Source organism: Amblyomma americanum, chromosome 6 (assembly GCF_052857255.1).
Source record: "Amblyomma americanum isolate KBUSLIRL-KWMA chromosome 6, ASM5285725v1, whole genome shotgun sequence".
Lineage (NCBI taxonomy): Eukaryota > Metazoa > Arthropoda > Arachnida > Ixodida > Ixodidae > Amblyomma > Amblyomma americanum.
The window spans coordinates 138629461-138655777 of NC_135502.1; the positions used below are offsets into that span (position 1 = coordinate 138629461).

Consider the following 26317-nt stretch of genomic DNA (forward strand, 5'->3'; position numbering starts at 1 on the left):
TTGACCGTTTATCGGTGATATTTGGTGGAGGTGCCGGGTAACGATCCATGTACGCTGACCTCGAGGACACTCTTGACGTCAGTTCTCAACGCGTGGCTACAACACCAGTCCACAAGGCGAGCCGCCGCCTGCGAGGCCCACAACCAGAGTTCGGCCAACTCGCAATACCAGCAAGGGCGATGACGTCCGCTACGGCTAGCCAGACAAGTCAGATTCCGGGAATGCCCCGCCGTTTGTCCTTCACACTCCTCGGTCGCCCCCATCATTCCACGGTGAGAGGTTTGAGGACGTCGAAGACTGGTTGGCCAGCTTTGACCGTGTGGCGGGCTTCAACGAGTGGGACGGCGAGCGCACATTGCGGAACGTGTACTTCGCACTACAGGACTCGGCCAAGACGTGGAATGAGAGCTCTTAGCCACGTTCAACACCAGCGAACGAAAAGAGAAGGCTGAAATCGCCTTGCAATCGAGGTCGCAGCAGCCGAACGAGAGCGTCGCCATGTTCATCGAGGACATGACGCGACTCTTCAATCGCGCCGACTCTGCTATGCCCGAGGACAAGAAGGTACGCCACCTAATGCGCGGCGTCAAAGAGCAATTGTTTGCCGGACTGGTACGTGACCCGGCAAGAACAGTGGCCGACTTTGCCAAGGAGGCAACAAACATGGAGCGTTCTCTGCATGAACGGGGCGCTCACTACGGCCGTCAGGCTAGTGTAGCAGCCGCTCACCACTGCACGCCCACGTCGTTACCCACTGAGCAGCTTCGAGAGCTTGTGAGGAGCCTGGTGCGCGAAGAACTCGAGAAACCTCGCTTCGAAGCTCCACAGGCAAGCGTCGCTGCCATACCGGACGTAGTCCGAGATGAAGTCCGGCGAGCTGCTCAGTCGCCACCAGCTCCGCAGCCAGCGCCCTATGTGATGACATACAGTCAAGCATTACAAAGCCGTCCTGGGCCAGTGAGTCAAGCATTTTCTCCCGTCACTCCTATGCCTTCACTGCGGTACCCAACTGCAGCTGTACCCGTCGTATCACAGGAGCCCCTGTCCACCATGAGCAAAGCGCGCGTTTGGCGTACGCCAAACAATAGGCCGCTCTGCTACCACTATGGGGAGCCCGGCCACATCCTCCGCCACTGCCCCTACCGCAGAATGGGCTTAAGGGGGTTTTCACCTGACGCACCTCGACCGCGCTACGGAGAACGGCCGCGGGACATCGAGCAGTATCTGTCCGATAGTGTGCATCCAACGACCTCGCGGCGACGCCAGTCCCGTTCGCCATCCCCAAGGCGGTTTTCTTCGCCAAGCCGCACGTCTTTTTCTAGCCAGTTCAGACGCGCGTCCCCACATCGGGAAAACTGAAGACGGCCTCCCCCGGGGATAGGGCCGCCGCTATTGGATCAAGTCAAGAGCCTCCACCTGACGATTCGCGGCTACGATACGACCGACGACGACTTCACCCGACGACCTCAACGACAACGACGTGCTGCGACCGAATGGTGTCTGCCGAAATCCCAGTAATCGCTGATAATCGTGATGTGACCACTCTTGTGGACACCGGCGCTGACTTCTCTGTAATGAGCAGTCGGCTAGCTACGGCACTAAGAAAAGTGCTGACCCCTTAGTCTGGACCCCAGATCCGCACCGCCAGCGCCCATGTGGTTACGCCAATTGGCATCTGCACGTCACGAATCCAGATCCGCGGTGCTACTTTCCCTGGTTGCTTTGCTGTGCTACCGGACTGCTCCAAAGACCTGACCCAGTCAAAACGCACTACAGGATTCTAAGACAGAAAATTTCTGTAGTCTGTACTCTTGCCGTATTTTTGGGCATGTCTGGTGTAGTCTGTCTTGTCTTCTGTAGTCTGTCTTGTCTTTTGTAGTCCTGTCTTCTGTAGTCTGTCTTGTCTTTTATAGTCTGTCTTATGTAGTTTGTCCTCTTTTGTAGTCTGTCTTGACTTCTGTAGTCTGTCTTGTCTTCTGTAGTTTGCCTTGTCTTCTGTAGTGTGTCTTGTGTAGTGCTCGTACACTGTGTAACAGTCGTTACTGTGTCACCTGTCAATTAACACAGGATTTGTGTTCTGGAGTAGGCAATGCACAAAAATGCGCAGCTTGTTAATGGTCACCTGTCAATTAACACAAGCTTTGTGCATTCCAGAGTAATTCGTGCACAAAACCACTAGAATTGAAATGAAAATGATCAATATTTATTTACTGTTTCGTGCTTTTTTTTCGAGCTTGCTGATGCATGCTGTCCAGCGTTGTCCTGGCCGCAGGTTCCTAGATACATCGCCCATGAGCCAAGAAAAATGGTTTTTGTCTTGGCTGAAAAAAAGAAAAAATAGAGATCATCGCTGCTACCTGCGCAAAAAAGATGTGAAAGCGTTGACGCCTCGACACTGGTCGCCTTTCAAATTTGGCGCCATGGTTGTTTTCTCGTTGACTTGATTGGTTATCAATTAGCTCTTATTTTACCCTCATTTCATCCCAGCAGCGATTTCGAGTTTTCAATCTTTCCTCCATGGATCGTTCCTGCCCACTCGCTGAATACCCGCCCAGTCTAATCACCCGTTCATTGCCATTCGCTTCTCAATAATTGCCTAATTGCCCCTAATTTATCATTCCTATCTCCTGGTTAAGTATAGGACACTTATCACTGGTCACGTGATTGCTCATTTCAAGTTTTCAAACTTGGCGCCAAGCTTTGGCTTTGTCCATACATCCAGTTTTTCAAATTTGGTACTACGCTGTAGCTCCACCTACTTTCAGCGTTTTCTAATTTCGCGGCACTTTTTGTCTGGCCCAGCCACTTTTTGGACATTTTTGGCTGTAAATAATTATCCGATCATGAAATTTTCTTTTCGAGCAGCATCCTCACATCATCCTCTGCCAATTATACAACCAATCGTATGACGCTATCTCTTCTGAGTTGCCCACAACTGCTGCGGACACGATCCCCGGCAACATAGCCTAGTAAACTTGTCACTTTATTCAAAATGTTGTAATACTGAACAAGGCTTATGACTGGCCGATTTGGTACTGACTCACCTTAAAACCAGCTAGAACACACAAGAAGACATGAGCTCAAGAGGCGGGACGAACAAAAATTTAATTAAAGATTTTGATTATTTGATATGTGAGCGTTTAACGTCCCAAAGCGACTCAGGCTATGTGGAATGCCGTAGTGGAGGGCTCCAGAAATTTCAACCACCTGGTGTTCTTTAGCGTGCACTGACAACGCACAGTACACGGGCCTCTAAAATTTCGCCTCCATTGAAATTTGACTGGCGCGGCCAGGATCGAACCTGCGTCTTTTGGGACCGCAGCCGAGCGCCATAACCACTGAGCCACCGCGGCGGCATCATTGAAGGAAAGCCGCAAAAGAAGACCCGCGAAGAGATACAAGCGCACAATAACCCAAAGCAGCGAAAGGGCGAAGTGCAATCAAAGGTCACTGGCATACTAATGAATCATCTGAAAAAGCAGATTCCTTACGGTGAAGGTTTACCGATGGCTTAGCCACACGTGTCCTTAGCCTTACCGATGTACTAAGCCTCAAATATCTACCGACAGATTTATCCCTTCCATAAACCACTGATGTGTCGTGGAAATTAGTCGTGCAACGAGACAGGTCATCCTCATATTTGCATTCACAAGATTGAGCACGCAGTGCCAGATTACAATTTGTCTTCCCCCTATACAGTGAAAGTGCTCAGTCAGGCGCAAATTCAGGTATCTGCCTGTCTGCCCATATTAGTTGCAGCCATAAGGTAGTGGAACGCAATAAACTCCATTACTTTTGCAAGTGGTGAACCTTTTTTTGTGACACTGTCCATTGTGGACAAGTACCCAGTTTAATCAAGCCTTTTTAATGGCGGCGCAAAGGCCTCCTGTCTTGCACTTCGCTGTTAAGACAACAGCAGCATTTCACTTTCCCGCGACTTTCTTGAGACTCTGAAATACTGTGGAAGTAAGGTGTATCAGCATCATCGGAGTATGTGCTCCTTACCCTCGAGCGAGTGAAAACATACTATGACAGGTTGTTGAGATGGGCAAGTGGGAACCCAGATGCTTGGAAACCTGCTACAAGAATGCGTCCTCAGCAGTGATGGCATGACTTATGTAAAGCTGATGTCATGCACACGATTGCACACCCATCAAGTGTTTCCATCTTTACTGACCTTAACCAGCAACAAATACACCTCTTCACCATCCTTCCCCAGCAACGAGTGGTCCGACTCGTAGCTAAAAAGAGCCTTCCCCGATCTTTAGCTGTAGCCCCGACAAACATATTTGTCCACAATGCGCAGGTCTGCATCAAGGAACTGCTAACGGTTCTGCTTAGACAATTTTAATGTAAAAGACAAGCCTTGACCGCATGCCTTAAAGACTCCTAAAACATCTTGTGCCAACTTATCTGACCCTTCTATGTCCAGAAAAATTAGATAGTCATGAACATAACGAATTGCTACTATTCCAAGGTCTTCAAAACAGGGCTCTAATGCCTTATCGACTTTAGACAAAAAAATGTTGCTGAGCAAAGGTACGACCTGCGCGTAAATACCGCCCTGCAACTGACAAATGCAGATTTGCAGTAAAAGGACAACAGCCCCAAGAAGCCAGCAACCGAAAACACAATCATCTGTAAGAGCATGTTCATTGTTCACCCTGATGCAGTTTGTACATGCCTCAGAGGTCTATAATGTGACAATGAATAGTGCAGACCCTCCATGTCGATGCTCACTGCAGAGCACTTGCCCAGGTTGCTGTCTACAAGAAACTAGAACTCCACAAAACTCCACTTTTGTGAGTTGGCAAGGCGGTATTTACATCAGAAATCAGGCATATGCAGAGGGTCCCAGGTTGCACTGTTCCTCCGCGATATTCTTCTGTCCAGAGTCGATACCGCATCAAAGCCCTGTTTGGAAGACCTCGAAATAGTAGCATTTCGTTATGTTGATAGCTACCTAATTTTTTTGCACAAGGCGGGCTCAGATAAGTTGGCACAAGACGTTTTAGAAATCTTTAGGCATGTGGTCAAAGCCTATCTTTTATGTCTGATTTTCACTAAGCATAAGCATTTGTAGCTTCTTGACTTAGACCTGCGCTTTGCGGAAGACCACATATGTTGGCGCCACAGCCCAAGATCAGGAAGCCTCTTAGCTACGAGTTGAACCACTCGAGGCTGGTGAAGGACAGGTTGTCAATCGCATGCATCATGACCGCTTTATTGAAGTCATGCCACCACAGTGGGTAGAATGCATTCTCGGAGCAGGTTTCCAAGCCAATGGCACCTTGGTTCCCACTCGCCCACCTCGCGCACCTGTCAGAGTGTGTTTTTACTCTCTCGAGGGAACGGAACACCATTCACATGATGCTGACGTTGTTGAGCAGCACAAAAAGACGGGCTCTATACCTTACCTCCACGCCATTTCGCACCATCCCAAGAAAGTTGCACCAAAGTATGATGTTGCTGTTGTCTTGACCGCTAAAAGTAAGGTAGGAGCCCTTTGCTTCTTCGTTCAAACTAGGCTTGATACAACTACGGGTAATCGTCCGCTATGCATAGTGGAAGGTAAAGAATGTTCACCACTTGCAAAAGTAAACGGGTTTTTTGCGTTCCACTTCCTCGTAGCTGAAACTACTATGGGCAGACAAGCAGATATCTGAATGTGCGGTGCGCATGGCTGAGAGCACTTTCACTGTATAGAGAGGAAGGCGAATTTTCACCTGACACTGCACATTCAATCTCGTGAATGCAATCGGAGGACGACCTTTCTCTTTGCACGCCTGATTTCTGCGGCACATCAGTGGTTTAGGGAAGTGATAAATCTGTCCTGATATAGTTGACGCTTACTACATCAGTAAGGCTAAAAACAAGTGCCTGGCTAAACCGTCGGTGAACCTTCACTGTAAGGAATTAGTTTTTTAGTTGGTTTACTAGTACATCAGTGCCTTTCGGTTATTTTTTGCCCTCTCACTGCTTTGGGGTCTTGCGTCCTTGAATCTCTTTGCAGGTCTTCTTTTGCCACTTTCCTTCAACAAAATTTCAGTTGTTAGACCAGCCTCATCTTGTGCTCATCTCTTCCCCTGTTTTGTGTCTTCCGGCTGGTTTTAAGTTGTAATACTGAAGGCCGGAAGACAGCCATTTTAGAGTCAAGTGCACTTATATTGGCCACAGCTATAATGAATGTTCATTTATTACAACAATTAGTGCTGACTTCATTAATTTATGCATGAAGTATATGACACTGCATCAAAATAAATAAAGGACTAAGCCTCTAACCCTCATGGCCAAATTGCAGTTACAGCAAACAAAAAAAAACACCATAAACCTGCCCCACATGCAAAAGCTTGCACTTAAGGCCAATGCAGAAATAAGATCAGATTAATTCCCAAAATGCATGACACTGCCACGCAAAGTAAAGATTGTGACAGGCAATAAAGGAGCAAAAAAAAGCAAACTGTAGGTAGCAGCCAATCTCATGCAGACAAGCTACAAGGTCAGGCCAACATAGCCACAACAAGCCACAACAAGCATATAATTTTTAAGGTTTTCACAGCCCTTTAAATGGCAAATACTTTCCTGAAAAAACATAACAGAAGCGGCAATTATTGTTTGCCAATCAATTTTTTTCATGTACTTCATTATTCATGAAGCATGGACGGGCATAGAGTAGTCAGATTAGTGGATGCATTCCTAAGCAATGCCATGCCAAGAACTGTACTTACAGAAAAAGCTTGCCTTACTGAGTGAATACCACTGGCCATCCACTAATTTCCCAGCCTGCTCCAGGTCCCTGGCAAAAATCACACGCAACTTGGTGGCTTGTACAACTTCCATGCAACTCTTGGTCTTTAGCTGGAAAAAAATTGAGGGATCAGTGAGATATAAAATTTTACATGCATTGCTTTGTTTCAATGACCGACTAAGAAAGAAACAGCGGTTTCTGTGAGCGCAACTATTTTTTCACACTAGCTTTCTACAGTAAACCATGGTTATCGCGACCTAATTCACACTGACTTGCTTCACGGCCCCAGCACTATTGTGTATAGCTCCATGGATTCAAATGCTTGTTAGCTCTGAGCCCTTGGGCTTGCACTCGTTAATGCAGAAAACCTCGCAAAGGGCAACCAGAGCTTCGAGCTTTAAGCCATAGGAATTCAGAAGCTCAGTGGTCTGTGGGAGAACTTTTGGCTGGGTGACACAGTAGCAAATGCTTCTCCAGCTACTTTCACTCCATTGCAAAAAACTCGCACAGCAGAGACCTGTCCTCCATTTTGCATTGCAGAAACAATCACTGAAATTCAAAGCACGCATACTAAATGCACACCTACCTTCCAACACAGCTTCATAATAATGGGTATAATTAATGGAATGAAATACCAGTCAGTACATGTAGTTTTCAGTTTATACAAAAATTATTAGCAACCGACAAACAATAAACATTAAAAGGGAAATAAAATAACCAGAATTGTTTAAAAAATCTGTCAGAAGAATTATGTGACATCGACTACACTCCAGCAGTTCTTCGGCTTTGTGCACCTTCAAAGCACACTTTCTTACAGGCACATTTGCACAGAAATTGCATTGAACCTGATATTTAAAAATCTTGATTGGTGCAACATTAAGGAGAAACCAGGTTTTACTCAAAAACGAAGGGCCCTACACATTGCATCACAAGCCCAGATGGTGCACTTTAGTCGCCTCTTATGCTTATGGAAGAAACAGGAACACAGATATCTTGACTAAATCAAAAAAGAGGAATTGCAATGCATGTGTAATGCAGAGAAGATATAAGCAATACCCCACTAAAACGCTGGGAGGATTCCAAGAGTAGGTGAATGCATGAATGGGTGGCAATCAGATGGCTAAATGAGATTAGGAAATTTGAGGAAAAAGGGTGGTAGCATGTGGCTCAGGACACAGTTACCTAAAATGAACTAGAGAACCATTGTTATGCACTAAATTTAACAGCACATTCACACGACAGACAAAATCACTAACTCCAGGAACGGACTGCGCATCATGCAACTCAATGTCAATCACCATTGCAAATGGCACCAGCACCGCAGACTGCACATGAGGAAAAGTAGACGTATTTTTGCTCTCAACTTTGAGCAGCAGTCAGCTGCGCTTTTAAGAGCAAAGCTCTAAAGTACGGCAACATTGGCACTTTATTTTACTGACACGAGGGTGCTTGTGAGCGTGCAAGTCCCATGTTTGTTTTGCACCAAATGTGTTAATTGAGAGGTATGTTTAACTAAAGAGGGGCACCTAACATGGGCATCAGCACTTCATTACTTCCCTTCTATATCCCTCCCTTATATCACGGTTCAAGTGTCCACCAAAATGTGAGACAGTTACTCTTACATTTCCTTGAATTTTCCTTCAACTAATTTTAATTTTTTTAAGTATGCAGCTTTAAGAAGGTAGAGGTACAAACTGTGCAGTATAACCATATGGTATGGAAATAAACCAGCAATAAATCTGTGCTCACAGCAGCTTGCCCAGTGCATTGCAAGGATGCTATGCCATACAAGAATTGGTGTCATCGTGCAATGTTACATTACTGACTCACAATTTGGTCTCTGTATCAGAAATACTGGTAAGCCATCATTGTAGAGCACAATGTTTTAAAAGGAATAAATGAACATATAGGTCCTTTTTCGAGGACACACATGCATACCAGGCAACAGGTGTGCAATGTTAAAGCACAATTATGTTAACAGCAGCTGCGTCAAGAGCTACATCAGCGACTATATTTTGTACAAGTCTACAGTTCCGGTAACTATAAGCTGAGGTACTGCTGTGAAGTGCATGTAGAGTTTCATGCATTTCTAAAAATAGCTGCAAGCCTATATTGATAAATATTTTTCTAAACAGGCACCTAAGATATGCATCACTGAAAAAGAATTACCATGAACGGATCAGGATGGATGACACAGCCGAAGGCAGGAAGCACGCATTGCCCAATAGATGCTGGCCGCTGGCAACTGCAAATAAATACATCCAGAGCAACAGCTGTCAGTGGCTGTAGCATGTCATGAATGACAAGAAAGGAAATCGTCTACTGCTTTAAGAACTAAACTTAGACGTAGTATAAGTAAATAAAAACCAATGAGCTAGCCCGCGACAATACAAATGAGCAGATTTTATGTAATGCACTCATATTCATCCTTTGAGAAGAGTCACAATGACTGTTATAACCACACTGAAAATGAGCTGGCTGAAATGCCGCACACCAATTTGAATATAGGATGTGCAGGTTTTCATTAATTCCTATCATGGTGCCTTGCACCAATGTCTAGGTATTAATTTGAAAGTTGCAACCAGTCTGCCTTGGTTAAATGAGAAGAGAGAATGGAAAAAGCATGCCTTCACTAGCAAGAAGCTTGATATCTCACAGCACAGCTTAGCATCATAGAAAAATTGCTAGCGCATTTAACAAATCTGCATACAATTAAAAGCTGCACAAAATTGTCGACTGGCCATGCAAGTAAGGGCAAGAGAAACAAAAAAATACCAAAGAACACTCGTGAGTGCGGCGAAGGGAGGTCTGTGGGTTGGATCCCGTCCCTGGGAAGAGTTCTGAGCTCGGAGAATCACCGGCACCACTGCTGATGGCACGCAACCAAGAATAAATAACAAAGCGAAAATAAGTAACAAAAACCATCGACAATGGCGAACGACCTGAATGCGGGCCGCAAAAGCGAGGGATATAGCAAAAAGGTAGAAATCCTAAATAATTGTGCAGTTGCATCTCCGACAGCTCGCAGTGCTCAGAAAGAGAGGAAGCATCAACGTTTACAGCTCAGGAGACGCAAGATTGATCTAACTTTGACATAACACTGCCTCAAATTCTGTTCCACTGGGGAAGCACAGACAAGTTTATAAATGACAAGGCGATCAATATGAACTAGCCTTTCGCATGCGATCACTGTCTCAGAATTTAGTATGACGCATAATAAGGCACAAGCACTTATCCGATGAGTACTAACCCTGAGCAAAAAAGTGCGGTGTCTGATCGCAGCTGGCCTAGCGCGAGCGCTCTGCCGCGCGGCACTTCTCGCTCATCGTCTTCTACGCAGTGCAAATCCATGCTTTTGCACCGAGTGTCGAAGCGCTAGCACGCGAAAGCGTAGCTCTATTGTGATATCTGGTGCCATTTTTATTTACTACGAGACGCGAGTACTAAATGCACATAAAGACAATGAGAACAACACTTGCCATGCAGGATATAGGCCCTGCTTTTTTGGCGCCACATTATAGCTGCGGCAACCGCAGGCGGACTGCCTCCGCTCACATCCCTATATAGCCGCATACAAATAGCGCGTGTGAATACAGATCATTAGCAAAGAAACGCAGAGCGGGTCTCACCGGCCATGCGATTCATCCAGGCGTAGTAAAACGGCGCAGGAGTCTTCGTTCCCTTTACAGATGACAAGACGTCGCAGCGCTGTCTTTCATCATGGCTCACCCGTTGAAACTCGCCAATGTTGACAGGCCGAAATCCTGGTCGTTGGCTTCCAAAACACACTCCTGCTCACCTTCCGATTTAATGAGTTCTTCACACGTGTCCGCCGTACAAGTACTCAAGCAATGCCTCAAAGAGGCAAATAATACGAAACACGACGCGTCGGTTGCGCTGCAATGGCGCCGACGGCTGCGCTTTCGTGTCGGTGAAAAAATTGCAACCGACAAAAAATTTGTTTTTTAAACCATGAATATTTATATTATCTTCTCAACAAAGACCCTGTTTTTATTTTAAATTATTTTTAGATTATTTAAGAATACTAAAGCGCTTTCAGTTACTTTTTCTGGCATGTAGTTTGAAGAAGCTGCGATCCGGTGATCCCCTGAAGTGACCCGGATGCCCTAGCAGACGACGAAGCAGACGACGGTGTTGACAGAATGCAATTTCGTTTGATGCCAGATAAAATCACTAAGTTGCGACAAAAACAGCGAAGAAAAGAGCCGTATCTCAAGCTGGCGAATATCGTGGAAAAGTTGAACGCAATTGGCACGATGGAGAGTAGCTGCGATGCATTAATTTGCGCGACACTGGCACGCCCGATCAAAACGCACGACAGATTTTTTTGTCGCGCATCTGTCGCGCGACACAATTTTGTGTCGCAAGACAAGCTGTCTTGTCGTGCCTTGTGTCGTGCGACAAGCTTCGTGTCGTGGGTTCTTTCGCGCGGCAAAGTTGTTTGTAGTAGGTTCTGCCGCACGACAGACATCTTTCCTGCATTTTGTCGTGCGAAGAAGGTCCCTGTCGCAGCATTTGTCGCGCGACAGAGGGAGTCGTGCCGCGCGACAGAGATTGCGTGCCTCAGCAAAGTTGCCTGTCGTGGGTTCAGTCGCGCGACAGACTTCTATCGCGCCTCTTTTCACGCGACAAAAGTACCTGTCGTGCGGCCTGTCGCGCGACACAACAGCTTATCGTGGGATATGCCGCGCGACAGATACCTGTCGTGGGATGAGTCGCGCGACAGATACCTGTCGTGGATTGTGCCGCGCTATAGATACCTATCGTGGGATGTGTGATACGACAGATTCCTGGTGAGGGTAATTGTTTTACTGCAGAATTCTAGAAATACTGTCGTGCTGTCGTGTGACAGCGATAGGATCAAATTGACCAAAGATACTGCAAAGCCCGTTCATTGTGGCGAGTCGCGAAGAGGATGCGAGGTGCTCTGGTCTGTTGGTGACGGGCACCGAGCGAAATGAAGTGCTCATTCACATTGGTGAATCGAGTTTTCAACTCGCTTCCCGCGACCTGGCTCTCTCACCGAACGAGAATTGGCTTAGAGGAGAGGCACTGCTCGAGCACTCACCTAATTCCCTTCTTTTCCCACATGATAATGTGACGAAAGTAGTGCATGCTCAAGAGTATAATGTGGCTTTGAAAGCACAAAAAGCTGTAATGCACAAGCGACGAAGCCAGCGGTGCCTGCGTATCCGCACGCGCTTGAGGTGGCAGCATGTAGCTGCAGCCACGACAGCGCCTGCACAGCAATCGGTGTGCGCAAGTCGAATGACGCTACTGACAGTCAGTGTCCTCTTGGCTTCTGTGACGTGTTCAAGCCATGTAACATAATATACCGCTACTACTACATGCGCAGAAAAGTCTAAGGACACTTCTATGCGTCGCCGAAAAGAATGTCGTTATAATCGTCAACCAGCGAAAATTACTCGCCATAACCATCCGGCTACACAAAGGCAGCATGTGTGTACATGCACGCAGTTCTCTGTATAAATGTTCAAAGGAACCCCGATATCATTTTTCCGCGTTTCAGTTTCAAGAGCGTCAGCTCTTACTACTTACGTTTGTCAAGGACACGTCTGTCTGCAGGGAAGGTCAAATTGGCCAAGACAGTTACCACACTATATCACATGCAACAGCGGGCGCGTAGAGCCTCAGTTGTCATAGATACCTTCGAACCGTTTTGCATATGCCAGTATAGCGGCTATCGAAGTGGAACCCCGGGGACCCCTATTTGCATCAAATTTGGGGTCCGCCCGTTTGACGCATAACGATCGAAGTGGTGTCATTTGACTTGTCATGTTCCTGAGGATAAAATAAATATTTAGATGAAGCCCAAAATATGTGTGTGATTCGTACCGACGACCATTCGCCCCCAAAGCGTGCATTGCGGGGACTTCCAGACAGCCATAAGGCTTAATTGTTTGTCGCAGAGGGTTCCGGATGCGGTCAAACAATTCGTCTTGTTGTAATGCACATGTTTATAAAATTCGTTAACTGATATATAAGGAGGAAACATACCGTTTATAGCGAAGGTGGCTGAAAATCGCAATAGTAGTGCAAAATCTTTGAAGTAGATGACGCTGCTTGTATCTTAGAACGAATGTTTCCGAAACGAAACGCCCTCAGATGTTTGTATTTTGTCTTCTCCACGTTTGCTCAGCACCCCGATCTAAACACTTGAAGCTCTCGTAGCTAACGCTCTTAAGTCCAACGCTGATGCAGTGTTGGCGGAGAATTTTTTTAGCGGCAGTGACGTGGTGCTTATCATAAAATAGCAAAAAAAAACTTTACGACGTCGTTCATTGCCTTCACTAAAAATTTCATGACGGTGACAAGAAAATGTCGCTAAATATAGACAACAGCGTATGCAGCCGAAGGTGAAATGCGGCGGCCGGCGAGTTTGAACCGATTTGATTCTCGGTCGAAATGAGAATAAAGTCTTGGGACTGACGTCAACCGCGCGCTTTAAAGAGTTTCGCCTGCTTTGACACAGTCTAGCTCCTGTGCACCCGCGCTCGGTCCTCTAAACTACTCTGGTCCCAGTGTGACTGTGTGCTATGACAATCTGAGCGAAAAGGAGGATATCTGGGGGTTTTGATGTGCACCACGGCCATACAGTTGAGCGACATGATAACGTACGGGCGCGGAATGCCAGCCTGAATACCGGCCGCCAGCGTCAGAAAAATGCGACAGTAATGTTTGTTCAAGTCCATACTAAGCCGTCGGATGGATTATCTTTGGCCAATATCAAGACGTTGGTAGAAGCGATAACAGGAATACAAACAAATGTCTCCCCACGGCGCCTTTAATTGCTGCTGCTCAATCACGGCTGTCCTGGCCTCAGCTGGCTCCGGTCCTGCAGGTGTCGCGGAAATCGAGCATATCTTTGTTTTACTATGAGACGAGGTTCGCAGTAAAACTATGACGAGAGCAGCACCTCAGCGCTAGCCAGTTTCGAAGTGCACTCAGCTGCTGCATCGATGTGAAACTGGCTAGGCTTAGCGACGACTAGGGCAGCCAGGGGGTAGTGCGTAGTTCAATGCCCAGCGCGCCCGCGGGCGGCGTCGTTCCCGAAAGCTCGCCTCGCTCACTCCGGCTGGCTCACTGATTGGCTCAACAACTTGCGACCTTCACTCGGAAGGCTGGAAAATCGCGAAGCGAGCGGCTGGCGCTACGACTGAGCGATACTTTATGCCCACGTTTGCAGTACTGGTGAACAACCTTTACCGCCCATATGCTTGGGTTATCGGCTGCGTTGCGGCGAGTCTTTGTTAAGATCGTCCGTGACGCCATCGTCACCGTCCGTGACATACCGGCTGAGAACTTCAATTCCAGTACGTGCCGAAACAGCTCGTATTTATCGTAGCGACACGAACTCGAAAACACGGCTGCTTCGATGCGCAAGTGGGCTCTTGCTTGTTAAACTACACGCGATCAGGATGCGGCGTTAGCTAAAGTGAGACGCAAGTATCGACGTAGTTTCTTAACGCAGTTGATATCAAAGCAATCCGCTTGTACTGGTCACCGATTAAGCTGTTAAGTTTCATGATCTCCGGTGAGCGCCCAGTCAAAACGCACTACAGGATTCTAAGACAAAAAATTTCTGTAGTCTGTAGTCTTGTCGTATTTTGGGCATGTCTTGTGTATTCTGTCTTGTCTTCTGTAGTCTGTCTTGTCTTTTGTAGTCCTGTCTTCTGTAGTCTGTCTTGTCTTTTATAGTCTGTCTTTTGTAGTTTGTCCTCTCTTTTGTAGTATGTCTTGACTTCTGTAGTCTGTCTTGTCTTCTGGAGTCTGTCTTGTCTCCTGTAGTCTGTCTTGTCTTCTGTAGTGTGTCTTGTGTAGTGCTCGTACACTGTGTAACAGTCGTTACTGTCACCGGTCAATTAACACAGGATTTGTGTTCTGGAGTAGGCTATGCACAAAAATGCACAGCTTGTTAATGGTCGCCTGTCAACACAAGCTTTGTGCATTCCAGAGTAATTCGTGCACAAAACCACTAGAATTGAAATGAAAATGATCAATATTTATTTACTGTTTCGTGCTTTTTTTTCGAGCTTGCTGATGCATGCTGTCCAGCGGTGTCCTGGCCGCAGGTTCCTAGATACATCGCCCATGAGCCAAGAAAAATGGTTTTTGTCTTGGCTGAAAAAAACAAAAAATAGAGATCACCGCTGCTACCTGCGCAAAAAAAATGTGAAAGCGTTGACGCCTCCTCGACACTGGTCGCCTTTCAAATTTGGCGCCATGGTTGTTTTCTCGTTGACTTGATCGGTTATCAATTAACTCTTATTTTACCCTCACTTCATCCCAGCAACGATTTCGAGTTTCCAAATTTTCCTCCATGGATCGTTCCTGCCCACTCACTGAATACTTGCCCAGTCTAATCACGCATTCATTGCCTTTCGCTTCTCAATAATTACCTAATTGCCTCTAATTTATCATTCTTTTTCCTATCTCCTGGTTAAGTATAGGACACTTATCACTGGTCACGTGATTGCTCATTTCGAGTTTTCAAACTTGGCGCCAAGCTTTGGCTTTTGTCCATACTTCCAGTTTTTCAAACTTGGCCCTACGCTGTAGCTCCTACTTTCAGCGTTTTCAAAATTTGCGGCACTTTTTCTCTGGCCCAGCCACTTTTTGGACATTTTTGGCTGCAAATAATTATCCGATTATGAAATTTTCTTTTCGAGCAGCATCCTCACATCATCCTCTGCCAATTCCACAACCAATTGTATGATGCTATCTCTTCTGAGTTGCCCACAACTGCTGCGGACACGATCCCCGGCAACATAGCCTAGTAAACTCACTTTATTCAAAATGTTGTAATACTGAACAAGGCTTATGACTGGCCGAGTTGGTACTGACTCACCTTAAAACCAGCCAGAATACACAAGAAGACATGAGCTCAAGAGGCGGGACTAACAAAAATTTAATTGAAGATTTTGATTATTTGATTTGTGAGGGTTTAACGTCCCAAAGCGACTCGGGCTATGAGGGACGCCGTAGTGGATGGCTCCAGAAATTTCGACCACCTGGGGTTCTTTAGCGTGCACTGACAATGCACAGTACATGGGCCTCTAAAATTTCGCCTCCATTGAAATTTGACTAATGCGGCCAGGATCGAACCTGCGTCTTTTGGGACAGCAGCCGAGCGCCATAACCACTGAGCCACTGCGGCGGCATCATTGAAGGAAAGCCGCAAAAGAAGACCCGCGAAGAGATACAAGCACACAATAACCCAAAGCAGTGAAAGGGCGAAGTGCAATCAAAGGTCACTGGCATACTAATGAATCATCTAAAAAAGCAAATTCCTTACGGTGAAGGTTTTCCGATGGCTTAGTCACACGTGTCCTTAGCCTTACCGATGTAGTAAGCCTCAACTATCTACCGACAGATTTATCCCTTCCATAAACCACTGATGTGTCGTGGAAATTAGGCATGCAAAGAGACAGGTCATCCATTGTGGACAAGTACCCAGTTTTATCAAGCCTTTTTAATGGCGGCGCAAAGGCCTCCTGTCTTGCACTTCGCTGTTAAGACAACAGCAGCATTACGCTTTCCCGCGACTTTCTTGAGACTGTGAAATACTGTGGAGGTAAGGTGTATCAGCATCATCGGAGTATGTGCTCCTTACCCTCGAGCGAGTGAAAACATACTATGACAGGTTGTTGAGATGGGCAAGTGGGAATCCAGCTGCTTGGAAACCTGCTACAAGATTGCGTCCTCAGCAGTGATGGCATGACTTATCTAAAGCTGATGTCATGCACACGATTGCACACCCATCAAGTGTTTCCATCTTTACTGACCTTAACCAGCGACAAATACACCTCTTCACCATCCTTCCCGAACGAGTGGTCCGACTCGTAGCTAAAAAGAGCCTTCCACGATCTTTAGCTGTAGCCCCGACAAACATATTCGTCCACAAAGCGCAAGTCTGCATCAAGAAACTGCTAACGGTTCTGCTTAGACAATTCTGTTGTAAAAGACAGGCCTTGACCGCATGCCTTAAGGACTCCTAAAACATCTTGTGCCAACTTATCTGAGCCTTCTATGTCCAGAAAAATTACAGTCATGAACATAACGAAATGCTACTATGCCAAGGTCTTCCAAACAGGCCTCTAATGCCTTATCGACTTTAAACAAAAAAATGTTGCTGAGCAAAGGTGCGACCTGCGTGTAAATACCGCCCTGCCAACTGAAAAATGCGGATTTGCAGTAAAAGGACAACAGCCCCAAGAAGCCAGCAACCGAAATCACGCAATCATCTGTAAAAGCATGTTCATTGTTCACCCTGATGCAGTTTGCACATGCCTCAGAGGTCTATCATGTGACAATGAATAGTGCAGGCCCTCCATGTCGATGCTCACTGCAGAGCACCTGTCCAGGTTGCTGTCCACAAGAAACTAGAACTCCACAGAACTCCACTTTTGTGAGTTCGCAAGGCGGTATTTACATCAGAAATCAGGCATATGCAGAGGGTCCCAAGTTGCACTGTTCCTCCGCGACATTCTTGTCCAGAGTCGATACCGCATCAAAGCCCTGTTTGGAAGGCCTCGGCATAGTAGCATTTCATTATGTTGATAGCTACCTAATTTTTTTGCACAAGGAGGGCTCAGATAAGTTGGCACAAGACGTTTTAGAAATCTTTAGGCATGTGGTCAAAGCCTATCTTTTACGTCTGAATTTCACTAAGCATAACCGTTTGTAGTTTCTTGACTTAGACCTGCGCTTTGCGGACGACCACATATGTTGGCGCCAAAGCCCAAGATCAGGAACCCTCTTAGCTACGAGTTGAACCACTCGAGGCTGGTGAAGGACAGGTTGGCAATCACATGCATCACGACCGCTTTATGAAAGTCATGCCATCACAGTGCTTAGAATGCATTCTCGGAGCAGGTTTCCAAGCCAATGGCACCTGGGTTCCCACTTGCCCATCTTGCGCACCTGTGTTTTTACTCTCTCGAGGGAACGAAACACCGTTCACATGATGCTGACGTAGTTGAGCAGCACAAAAAGACGGGCTCTATACCTTGCCTCCACGCCATTTCGCACCATCCCAAGAAAGTTGCACCAAAGTATGATGTTGCTGTTGTCTTGACAGCTAAAAGTGATGTAGGAGCCCTTTGCACTACCGTTCAAACTAGGCTTGGTACAACTATGGGTAATCGTCCGCTATGCACAGTGGCAGATAAAAAATGTTCACCACTTGCAAAAGTAAAGGTTTTTTTGCATTCCACTGCCTCGTAGCTGAAACTACTATGGGCAGATAAGCAGATATCTGAATGTGCGCCTGGCTGAGAACACTTTCACTGTATAGAGAGGAAGGCGAATTTTCACCTGACACTGCACGTTCAATCTCGTGAATGCAATCGGAGGACGACCTTTCTCTTTGCACGCCTGATTTCTGCGGCACATCAGTGGTTTTGGGAAGTGATAAATCGGTCCTGACATAGTTGAGGCTTACTACATCAGTAAGGCTAAAAACAAGTGCCTGGCTAAACCGTCGGTGAACCTTCACTGTAAGGAATTAGTTTTTTAGTTGGTTTACTAGTACATCAGTGCCTTTCAGTTATTTTTTGCCCTCTCACTGCTTTGGGGTCTTGCATGCTTGAATCTCTTTGCAGGTCTTCTTTTGCCACTTCCCTTCAATAAAATTTCAGTTGTTAGACCAGCCTCATCTTGTGCTCATCTCTTCTCCTGTTCTTTGTCTTCCGGCTGGTTTTAAGATGTAATACTGAAGGCCGAAAGAAAGCCATTTTAGAGTCAAGTGCACTTATAATGGCCACAGCTATAATGAATGTTCATTTATTACAAAAAATAGTGCTTACTTCATTAACTTATGCATGAAGTATATGACACTGCATCAAAATAAAAAAAGGACTAAGCCTCTAACCCTCATGGCCAAACTGCAGTTACAGCAAACGAAAGGACACCATAAACATGCCCCACATGCAAATGCTTGCACTACAGGCCAATGCAGAAATAAGGTCAGATTACTTCCCAAACTGCATGACACTGCCAAGCAAAGTAAAGATTGTGACAGGCAATAAAGGAGCAACAAAAAAGCAAACTGTAGGTAGGAGCCAATTTCATGCAGACAAGCTACAAGGTCAGGCCAACATAGATGTGGAAGAAATTTGAAAAAAAAGCCAAAACAAGCACATAATTTTTAAGGTTTTCACAGCCCTTTAAATGGCAAATACTTTTCTGACAAAAAATAACAGAAGCGGCAATTTTTTTTCGGAAATCAATTTTTTTCATGAACTTCATTATTCTTGAAGCATGGGCGGGCATAGAGAAGTCAGATTAGTGCATGCGTTCCTAAGCAATGCCATGCCAAAAACTGTACTTACAGAAAAAGCTTGCCTTACTGAGTGAATACCACTGGCCATCCACTAATTTCCCAGCCTGCTCCAGGTCCCTGGCAAAAATCACACGCAACTTGGTGGCTTGCACAACTTCCATGCAACTCTTGGTCTTTAGCTGGAAAAAAACTGAGGGATCAGTGAGATATAAAATTTTACATGCATTGCTTTGTTCAATGACCAACTAAGAAAGAAACAGCGGTTACTGTGAGCGCAACTATTTTTTCACACAAGCTTTCTACAGTAAACCACGTTTATCGCGACCTAATTCACACTGACTTGGTGCACGGTCCCAGCACTACTGTGTATAGCTCTATGGTTTCAAATGCTTGTTAGCTCTGAGCCCTTGGGCTTGCACTCGTTAATGCAGAAAACCTCGGAAAGGCCAACCAGAGCTTCGAGATTTAAGCCATAGGTATTCAGAAGCTCAGTGGTCTGTGGGAGAACTTTTGGCTTGGTGACACAGTAGCAAATGCTGCTCCAGCTACTTTCACTCCATTGCAAAAAACTCGCACAGCACAGACCTGTCCTCCATTTTGCATTGCAGAAACAATTACTGAAATTCAAAGCACGCATACTAAATGCACACCTACCTTCCAACACAGCTTCATAATAATGGGTATAATTATTGGAATGAAATACCAGTCAGTACATGTAGTTTTCAGTTTATCCAAAAATTATAAGCAACTGACAAACAATAACATTAAAAGAGAAATAAAATAACCAGAATTGTTTTAAAAATCTGTCAGAAGAATTATGTGACATCCACTACACTCCAGCAGTTCTTTGCCATTGTGCACCTTCAAACCACACTTTCTTACAGGCACATTTGCACAGAAATTGGGTTGAACCTGATCTTTAAGAATCTTTTTTGATGCAACAGTAGGGAGAAACCAGGTTTTACCCAAAAACGAAGCGCCCTACACATTGCATCACAAGCCTAGATGGTGCACTTGAGTCACCTCTTATGCAAGAAACAGGAACAGAGATCTCTTGACTAAATCAAAAAAGAGGAAGTGCAATGCATGTGTAATGCAGAGAAGATATAAGCAATACCACACTAAAACACTGGGAGGATTCCAAGAGTAGGTGAATGCATGAATGGGTGGCAATCAGATGGCTAAATGAGATTAGGAAATTTGAGGAAAATGGGTGGTAGCATGTGGCACAGGACACAGTTACCTAAAATGAACTAGAGAACCATTGTTTTGCACTAATTTTAACAGCCCATTCACATGACATACAAAATCACTAACTCTAGGAACAGACTGAGCATCATGCAACTCAATGTCAATCACCATTGCAAATGGCACCAGCACCGCAGACTGCACATGGGGAAAATTAGACATATTTTTGCTCTCAACATTGAGCAGCAGTCAGCTGCGCTTTTAGGAGCAAAGCTCTAAAGTACGGCAACATTGGCACTTTGTTTTACTGACATGAGGGTGCTTGTGAATGTGCAAGTCCCATGTTTGTTTTGCACCAAATGTGTTAATTGCGAGGTATGTTTAACTTAAGAGGGGCATCTAGCATGGGCATCAGCTCTTCATTACTTCCCTTCTATATCCCTCCCTTATATCACGGTTCAAGTGTCCACCAAAATGTGAGACAGTTACTGTTACATTTCCTTGAATTTTCCTTCAACTAATTTTAAATTTTTAAAGTATAAAGCTTTAAGAAGGTAGAGGTACAAACTGTGTAGTATAACCATATGCTATGGCCATAAACCAGCAATAAATCTGTGCTGACAGCAGCTTGCCCAGTGCATTGCAAGGATGCTATATCATACAAGGATTGGTGTCATCGTGCAATGTTACATTACTGACTGACAATTTGGTCTCTGTATCAGAAATACTGGTAAACCATCATTGTAGAGCACAATGTTTTTAAAGGGATAAATGAACATATAGGTCCTTTTCGAGGATACATATGCATACCAGGCAACAGGTGTGCAATGTCAAAGCACGTTTATGTTAACAGCAGCTGCGTCAAGAGCTACATCAGCGACTATATTTTGTACAAGTCTATAGTTTACAGTACAAGTCTACAGCAGTGAGGCACTGCTGTGAAGTGCATGTAGAGTTTCATGCACTTCTACACCTAGCTGCAAGCCGATATTGAAAATATTTTTCTAAATAGGCAGCTAAGATATGCATCACTGAAAAAGAATAACTACCATGAACGGATCAGGAGGGATGACACAGCCGAAGGCAGGAAGCACGCATGGCCCAATAGATGCTGGCCGCTGGCAACTGCAAATAAATACATCCAGAGCAACAGCTGTCAGTGGCTGTAGCCATGTCATGAATGACAAGAGAGGAAATCGTCTACTGCTTTAAAAACCAATGAGCTAGCCCATGACAAAACAAATGAACAGATTTTATGTAATGCACCCATATACATTCTTTGAGAAGAGTCACAATGACTGTTATAACCACACTGAAAGATGAGCTGGCTGAAATACCGCACACCAATTTGAATATAGGATGTGCAGGTTTTCATTAATTCCTATCATGGTGCCTTGCACCAATGTCTAGGTATTAAATTGAAAGTTGCAACCAGTCTGCCTTGGTTAAATGAGAAGAGAGAATGGAAAAAAGCATGCCTTCACTAGCAGGAAGCTTGATACCACACAGCACAGCTTGGCATCATAGAAAAATTGCTAGCGCATTTAACAAATCTGCATACAATTAAAAGCTGCACAAATTTGTCGACTGGCAATGCAAGTAAAGGCAAGAGAAACAAAAAAATACCAAAGAACACTCGTGAGTGCGGCGAAGGGAGGTCTGTGGGTAGGATCCCGTGCCTGGGAAGAGTTCCGAGCTCGGAGAATCGCCGGCACCACAGCTGATGGCACGCAACCAAGAATAAATAACAAAGCGAAAATAAGTAACAAAAAATCCATCGACAATGGCGAACGACTTGAATGCGGGCCCCAAAAGCGAGGGATATAGCAAAAAGGTAGAAATCCTAAATAATTGTGCAGTTGCATCTCCGACAGCTCGCAGTGCTCATAAGGAGAGGAAGCATCAACGTTTACAGCTCAGGAGAGGCAAGATTGATCTAACTTTGACATAACACTGCCTCAAATCCTGTTCCACTGGGGAAGCACAGACAAGTTTACAAATGACAAGGCGATGAATATGAACTAGCCTTTCGCATGCGATCACTGTCTCAAAATTTAGCATGACGCATATTAAGGCACAAGCACTTATCCGATGAGTACTAACCCTGAGCAAAATATTGCGGTGTCTGATCGCAGCTGGCCTAGCGCGAGCGCTCCGCCGCGCGGCACTTCTCGCTCATCGTCTTCTACGCAGTGCAAATCCATGCTTTTGCACCGAGTGTCGAAGCGCTAGCAAGCGAAAGCGTAACTCTGCTGTGATATCTGGTGCCATTTTTATTTACCACGGCACGCGAGTAATAAATGCACATAAAGACAATGAGAACAACACTTGTCATGCAGGATATAGGCCCTGCTTTTTTGGCGCCGCATTATAGCTGCGGCAACCGCAGGCGGACTGCCTTCACTCACATCCCTATATAGCCGCATACAAATAGCGCGTGTGAATACAGATCATTAGCAAAGAAACGCAGAGCGGGACTCACCGGCCATGCGATTCATCCAGGCTTAGTAAAACGGCGCAGGAGTCTTCGTTCCCCTAACAGATGAAAAGACGTCGCAGCACTCTTTCTTCATGGCTTACCCGTTGAAACTCGCTAATGTTGACAGGCCGAAATCCTGGTTGTTGGCTTCCAAAACACACTCCTGCTCACCTTCCTATTGAATGAGTTCTTCACACATGTCCGCCGTACAAGTAATCAAGCAATGCCTCAAAGAGGCAAATAATACAAAACACAACGTATCGGTTGCGCTGCAATGGCGCCGACGGCTGCGCTTTCGTGTCGGTGAAAATTTGCAACCGACAAAAAAAATTACTTTTTTAAACCATGAAAACTTATATTATCTTCACAACAAAGACATTGCATTTATTTTAAATTATTTTTATATTATTTAAGAATACTAAAGCGCTTTCAGTCACTTTTTCTGGTATGTGGTTTGTAGAAGCTGCGATCCTGTGATCCCCTGAAGTGACCCGGATGCCTAGCAGACGTCGGAGCAGACGACGGAGCAGACGATGGTGTTGACAGAATGCAATTTCGTTTTATGCCAGATAAAATCACTAAGTTGCGACAAAACCAGCGAAGAAAAGCGCCGTATCTCAAGCTGGCGAATATCTTGGATAAGTTGAACGCAATTGGCACGATGGAGAGTAGCTGCTATGCAATAATTTGCGCGACACTGGCACGCTCACCGGAGATCATGAAACTTAACAGCTTAATCGGTGACCAGTACAAGCGGAGTGCTTTGATATCAACAGCGTTAAGAAACTACGACGATACTTGCGTCTCACTTTAGCTAATATGCAACAGCGGCTAGCACTCGCCGCATCCTGATCGCGTGTATTTTAACAAGCAAGAGCCCACTAGCGCATCGAAGCAGGCGTGTTTTCGAGTTCGTATCGTTACGATAAATACGAGTTGCTTCGGCACGTACTGGAATTGAAGTTCTCAGCCTGTGCGTCACGGACGGTGACGATGGCGTCGCGGACGATCTTAGCTAAGACTCGCCGCAACGCAGCCGATAACCCAAGCATATTTGCGTTAAAGGTTGTTCACCAGTAGTGCAAACGTGGGCATAAAGTATCGCTCAGTCGCAGCGCCAGTCGCTCGCTTCTCGATTTTCCAGCCTTCCGAGTGAAGGTCGCAAGCTGTTGAGCCAATCAGTGAGCCAGCCGGAGTGAGCGAGGCGAGCTTTCGGGAACGACGCCGCCCGCGGGCGCGCCGGGCAATGAACTACGCGCTACCCCCTGGCTGCCCTAGTCGTCGCTAAGCATAGCCGGTTTCGCATCGATGCAGCAGCTGAGTGCACTTCGAAACTGGCTAGCGCTGAGGTGCTGCTCTCGACATCGTTTTACTGTTTACCTCGTCTCATAGTAAAACAAAAATATGCTCGGTTTCCGCGCCACCTTCAGGAGCGGAGCCAGCTGAGGCCAGGAAAGCCGCGATTGAGCAGCAGCAATTAAAGGCGCCGTGGGGAGACATTTGTTTGTATTCCTGTTATCGCTTCTACCAACGACTCGATATTGGCCAACGATACTCCATCCGACGGCTTAGTATGGACTTGAACAAACATTACTGTCGCATTTTTCTGACGCTGGCGGCTGGTATCCAGGCTGGCATGCCGCGCCCGTACGTTGTCATGTCGCTCAACTGTATGGCCGTGGTGCACATCAATACCTCCAGACATCCTCCTTTTCGCTCAGATTGTCTTAGCACACAGTCACGCTGGGACCAGAGTAGTTTAGAGGACCGAGCGCGGGTGCACAGGAGCTAGACTGTGTCAAAGCAGGTGAAACTCTTTAAAGCGCGCGGTTGATGTCAGTCCCAACACTTTATTCTCATTTCGACCGAGAATCAAATTGGTTCAAACTCGCCGGCCGCCGCATTTCACCTTCGGCTGCATACGCTGCTGTCTATATTTAGCGACATTTTCGTGTCACCGTCATGAAATGTTCAGTGAAGGCAATGAACGACATCGTAAAGTATTGTTTTTGCTTTGCTATTTTATGATAAGCACCACGTCACTGCCGCTAAAAAAAATTCTCCGCCAACACTGCATCAGCGTTGGACTTAAGAGCGTTAGCTACGAGAGCTTCAAGTGTTTAGATCGGGGTCCTAGATCGGGGTGCTCAGCAAACGTGGAGAAGACAAAATACAAACATCTGAGGGCATTTCGTTTCGGAAACATTCGTTCTAAGATACAAGCAGCGTCATCTACATCAAAGATTTTGCACTACTATTGCGATTTACAGCCACCTTCGCTAAATCCGGTATGTTTCCTCCTTATATATCAGTTAACGAATTTTATAAACGTGTGCATTACAACAAGATGAATTGTTTGACCGCATCCGGAACCCTCTGCGACAAACGATTAGGCCTTATGGCTGTCTGGAAGTCCCCGGAATGCACAAGTTGGGGGCGAAAAGGTCGTCGGTGCGAATCCCACACATATTTTGGGCTTCATCTAAATATTTATTTTATCCTCAAGAACATGACAAGTCAAATGACACCACTTCGATCGTTATGCGTCAAACGGGCGGGCCCCAAATTTGATGCAAATGGGGGTCCCCGGGGTTCCACTTCGATAGCCGCTATACTGGCATATGTAAAATGGATCGAAGGTATCTGTGACAACTGAGGCTCTACGCGCCCGCTGTTGCTATGTGATATAGTGTGGTAACTGTCTTGGCTAATTTGACCTTCCCTGCAGACAGACGTGTCCTTGACAAACGTAAGTAGTAAGAGCTGACGCTCTTAAAACTGAAACGCGCGGAAAAATGATATCGGGGTTGCCTTGAACATTTATACAGAGAACTGAGTGCATGTTCACACATGCTGCCTTTGTATAGCCGGATGGTTATGGCGAGTAATTTTCCCTGATTGACGACTAACGACATTCTTTTCCGCGACGCATAGAAGTGTCCTTGGTTTTTTCTGCGCATGTAGTAGTAGCTGTACATTATGTTACATGGCTTGAACATGTCACAGAAGCCACGAGGACACTGACTTTCAGTAGCGCCATTCGACTTGCGCACACCGATTGGTGTGCAGGCGCTGTCGTGGCTGCAGCTACATGCCGCCACCGCAAGCGCGTGCGGATACGCAGGCACCGCTGGCTTCGTCGCTTGTGCATACAGCTTTTTGGGCTTTCAAAGCCGCATTATACTCTTGAGCATTCACTACTTTCATCACATTGTCATGTGTGAACAGAAGGGAATTAGGTGAGTGCTCGAGCAGTGCCTCTCCTCTAAGCCAATCCTCGTTCGGTGAGAGAGCCAGGTCGCGGGAAGCGAGTTGAAAACTCGATTCGCCAATGTGAATGAGCACTTCATTTCGCTCGGTGCCCGTCACCAACAGACCAGAGCACCTCGCATCCTCTTCGCGACTCGCCACAGTGAACGCGCTTTGAAGCATCTTTTGTCAATTTGATCCTATCGCTGTCACACGACCGCATGACAGTATTTCTAGAATTCTGCAGTAAAATAATTACCCTCACCAGGAATCTGTCGTATGACACATCCAACGATAGGTATCTATCGCGCGGCACAATCCACGACAG

At 45.9% G+C, this 26317-nt stretch overlaps 1 protein-coding gene across 1 annotated transcript; it reads right to left on the reverse strand.

Moving 5' to 3' along the window:
* Positions 1–2181: 2181 nt before the first annotated feature.
* On the reverse strand, positions 2182–23039 carry LOC144095002 (uncharacterized). Its single transcript, XM_077628843.1, has 5 exons — positions 22744–23039; positions 21888–21981; positions 21311–21386; positions 6729–6858; positions 2182–2321 (listed from the first exon to the last, which is right to left on the reverse strand). The coding sequence occupies exons 1-5, from the start codon at positions 22757–22759 to the stop codon at positions 2197–2199; spliced, it is 441 nt and encodes a 146-aa protein (XP_077484969.1). The 5' UTR covers positions 22760–23039; the 3' UTR covers positions 2182–2196.
* Positions 23040–26317: the final 3278 nt, after the last annotated feature.